This window comes from Nelumbo lutea, chromosome 6 (genome assembly GCF_056320005.1).
Source record: "Nelumbo lutea isolate HS-2025 chromosome 6, American lotus-T2T, whole genome shotgun sequence".
Lineage (NCBI taxonomy): Eukaryota > Viridiplantae > Streptophyta > Magnoliopsida > Proteales > Nelumbonaceae > Nelumbo > Nelumbo lutea.
In genome coordinates this window covers 65,908,930-65,913,388 of record NC_142689.1, presented here as the reverse complement: position 1 = coordinate 65,913,388, position 4,459 = coordinate 65,908,930, and the positions used below count along the sequence as shown (strand labels likewise).

Here is a 4,459-nt window from a genome sequence, read left to right as displayed (position 1 = left end):
GCTGAGGTTGGGTCAGTTGGGGGAACTGCTGCTGATACTAGTATTGGGAGACCTGGTGCAGCACGTGCTGTTGATAGAGCTGAAGTTGTTGGAATTGTTGCATTTGGTCCTGGATGGCTCTCATGCACTACATCAGGTCCTCCAGCTGGTTTGGGCTGGCGACTGGGGACACGACTGAAGGTTCGGTGACCATCTTTCTGACTGTAGTAGGGAGTGGGGCGATGACAGGTGCCATTGTGAGAGGCACGTACAAACTGGGGATTCCGTCCGCTGAGATGGGGACAATGAATTGTCCGATACAAACAGTAGGAAGCTAGGGTTGTTCCCTGGAGTTATCCATTTCCGTGCTTCGTCCGACGTTGCTAGAAGAAGCCATGAATATTGGATTGTTTCAAGGAAGAAGAAGGAACTGAAAGAGTTTAGAGAGAAAAAGGGCTTTTGAAACATTTCCCACAGACGACGCCAAATGATGTAGCGCGATCCGGGCAATCCTAGCTGACTGCTGACTGGCTCCTTGTTGGCAATGAACGACACCTGAGAAGATGAAAGGAAAGATTCCTGGGCTTTTATAGGGGCACTCTTTGTGAGATTGGGCATAACCGCCACTAGGCCCCCTGCCACAACCGTTACTTGCCAGGGCTACGCAGGTGGCCGTTGGGACGTACTCCTTACCCGGGCGAGTGACACGTCCCCAAAGTGACAGGCATGCCTCTACCTACTGAGAGACGTGGGCGTAGACTGTCGAAAGGACAAGGACTGCATCGTCAGTAAGGGATATGGCGCGGTCTAATTGGTACAGTTTGTCAGATAGAAGCTTCCTGTGGAATGCTCGTACGGCCCACTCGCGAGCTACTTTGCAGCGAGCTCGGAATACTCCAGGAGTACCCTTAGTAGAATTAGTCCTAGGGATGACTTGTCTGCTGGGGAGCTCGGGCGAGCTGGTTTTCTTGGCTTGTGAGCTGAAGTTGCCTCAGAATATCCCTTTGGGGGTAGCTCAGGGAACCCGGAGCTCGCATCGTGGCGAGATGCTTTATGAGCCTGTTACTTAACTGTACTGGGCCACAATGCTGAGCTGTCGCTTATGTCAAGTCAATATCCACATGTCGCCATTTCATAGATCGAGTCAAATCATCCTTCATCAAATACCGTTAATTCATACCTTACCAATCTTATCCTCGTACGACTACAGGAACATTATACATTGCTCCAGCTCAAATTGGTTGGATGGATTTATATTTATTTCTTTTTAATTAACTTTTGCAGTCTTCATAGCTTGCCGAGGAGAGCTTTTCAAACCATCTCTATCCATCTCGACCTTTCAATTGCACTGATCGAATAATGTGAAGTAACCCCATTTCTACACTTATGGACTGGGTCTATGTGGTCAGATAGGATTTACCTTCCCCAGTTCGAGGAATTTGTGTTCATCACAAGTACACTCATCTTTGAAAAGGTCTAAATGAGTAAAAATATCATAATATTCAACGGGTCAGACATTGGAGTAGTTGGAAACTTGAGTGAGGAGAAACTGAGAAACTTATCACTCATTCAAACAAACAATAAAATAATACCTACCAACCAGCCCTGCTGGTGCAAAAGCAAGTCATAGATGGTTTTTTATTTTTAGACAGAATGCAGACTGAGGAGCTTCATCAACAAATCTTCTCTTCTTCTCATCAATCATTCCGAGCAGCCATGACAGGAATCCATCTTCTCACATGTTACAGCTTTTGGATGATCCTTTTAGTCAATCTCTTCTCTGCGGAAAAAGTTGTATCGACGACATACACGGTTGGTGATGAAGAAGAGTGGAATACGGGGATAAATTATCTTGCTTGGTCACAGAAATACAACTTCAGCGTCGGAGATGTTCTTGGTTAGCCTACTACTTAATATTCCTTTCAAGTTTCAATCATTAATTCCATGTTAGAGATAGATGATCACTGATATTAATATTCTCTGTTAATTTCTTACAGCTTTTAATTACGTAAAGGGGCAACATAATGTGGTGGAGGTGGTGGAAGAGACGTACAGATCCTGCGATGCAAGTAGTGGAGTGTTGGCCACGTATAACAGCGGGATGGATCAAGTGAAATTCACCCAAGCAGGGAATTACTGGTTTATTTGCAACATTTCTGGGCATTGCCTGGGAGGGATGAAGTTCGGTATTGTTGTGAGGGAAGGAAACGCCACAAAGGTTTCTGTTTCTCCCCCCCTACCGCCCACGGCCAACGGAGTTCATACTCCGGCAAAGGCGAGGGCGTGGGCATTCCTCGCTGCGGCACTTGGAATTCTATTGTGGGTTTAATTGAGTTTTGGTGTTAATTCGTAATTGGATTCAATTATGTTTAGGGCTGTAAACGGTATTCGAAACCCGCGATTGTTGTCGGGACCGATCATCTTCCCAGTCTTACTGTGAATCTCCAGCATCACCTTCTAGTGCTACAACCCACGACTACCACTAGGAGCCCATGCCTATTGCCGTCACCTGCCTCTTTTCCCAAGGCAATTTAATTATAGTATTAGAGAATGGTTGCTATGCTAAAAATTTCAGATTTTTCAGTCGAATTGGAATGGAATGGAATATTCAATTTGATAATAAATGGAATTCGAATTCAAAAATTTGATATCCATCGGTTCACACACCCATTATTTCTTTTTTATTAGGTGGCTAAGAAAGTCTGCATTTGTATATGCATTAATTGGATGATTTTTTTTTTCTTTTGGGGGGTTGTTGTATTTGTATATGCATTCTTAAGAGCTCTCTACTTTTGACTTTGATGTAGTATGGTTTGATTAGGTGGACATGAAGGTACTTAGCTTCTTTCAATTTTCTTATGCTGTCTTTGGTTTGTGAGAGATGAGAATTGACACTATGGAAAATTTGTTTGTAAAGGTAATAATTTTAATCTAGATTTATGTTGGCTTTTGTCAATTTTTGAATGGATCCGAACCAAAGAATCTGGACTGAAACAATGTAAAATATTGGCTCGATCCAACCCAAGTTGCATCCCTAAGGCCCCAACTGGTCAGTGGTGTCATAAATACCGTGAATTTATTCAGGTTCTAGTGTTCTCTACGCACTCACGATATGTTGCAAAACAATACAAGATGGGGATAGATAGTTAAAATATAATTATATAACGACCTACCATCAAAATCCGACCCTATTTCAGTTGGTAGAGCGGAGGACTGTAGTTGGTTCAACAGATATCCTTAGGTCGCTGGTTCAAATCTGGCAGGTCGGATTCTTTTCAAATTCATTAATTTGCACGAGTTCACATCTCCGCCCCACAGGTTTCTTCTTTTCTGGTAATGGTATCACTGTCACATTCGGTCCCTGAAGGCTGAAATTACAAACCACACCCATAACCACATACAATGGGTGCCCGACTGGGAGGCATTTTACACAGCGGCTCCTGGCTTTGCGAGGTGGCCATAAACCATGTTTGGTGAAAGCCTCAATTTAAAAGCCAACAATGACAATCTAAAAGCCAGAAATATAGTATTTTGCTGAAGCTTCTTTTAGAGACTTCTCCAAAGCAACGCAGTGAAAGCAGCTAGACCAATGTTTCAGCTTTGAAGAACTGTTCAGTTCGAGTCTGTATTTGTACCTCACACCGACCTTACAGCATGTTCTAGCTGTACATCAAGAACATCTTCTATATTTGTATTTATCAGTTATTGGGGATGTTTTCAATTCAGGGTGGATGTGACTGTAAGGTCGGTATAAGACATACCCTGTGAGGATCGTTCAGTTCAACTTTTTTGAATAGTTTCAAAAAGCCGCTGAATCAACTTAACTGAACCCTTAATCGGAATAAAGTCGTCAATGGATCAGGACTACCCAATAGAATCGTACTGACCAAATGGATTATGTCAATGCTAGTTCAATGGTTTGTGTTCTGATTAATTCGTTTGGGACTGTATCTTGCTATTACAAATGGATAAAGACCCAAATGATTATAGTTAATGATATATAAAGTTCTCGTTTCTTGTAATATTTGTTATATTTTATGTCTAAAAGGATAAATTTTAGTGAAGAATATACTCCACACCTCATAATTTTTTTTTTTTATATTTTATTTTGTAAAGCCCCTACTGATCGGTGATCACCCACCTACTCCCTTGAATTGTGTTAGTCTGTTAGAATCTCTCTTCTAAGAGTGACAAATTTGAAAAGTAGGAGAATCAATAATTTGCCCGTACACAACTTTCTGTTGAAAAAACATTTTATCACTATATAAAGAGTTTAATATTTACTGGACATTCTTATTAAGGTGATACCGTGATACTATCAAAACTGAAGTTCCAATTTGCTATTATCATAGGGTAATTGTAGATCAGTAGATGCCAATTATAATCTGATCTAATCAAGTCAGACCCAATAACTGGTTTTATGAGCAGGGGTGGAGCTAGGGGGAACCATTCATTTGCTCCTCCTCCCCTAATGGTTGTT

The 4,459-nt window shown here is 41.8% G+C and overlaps 1 protein-coding gene across 1 annotated transcript; it reads left to right on the top strand.

Annotated features, from left to right (window-relative positions):
- Positions 1 to 1,616: 1,616 nt before the first annotated feature.
- On the top strand, positions 1,617 to 2,603 carry LOC148849321 (mavicyanin-like). Its single transcript, XM_088949146.1, has 2 exons — positions 1,617 to 1,876; positions 1,977 to 2,603. Exons 1-2 carry the CDS (start codon positions 1,633 to 1,635, stop codon positions 2,306 to 2,308), a joined length of 576 nt encoding a protein of 191 aa, XP_088805272.1. The 5' UTR covers positions 1,617 to 1,632; the 3' UTR covers positions 2,309 to 2,603.
- The last annotated feature ends 1,856 nt before the right edge of the window (positions 2,604 to 4,459 follow it).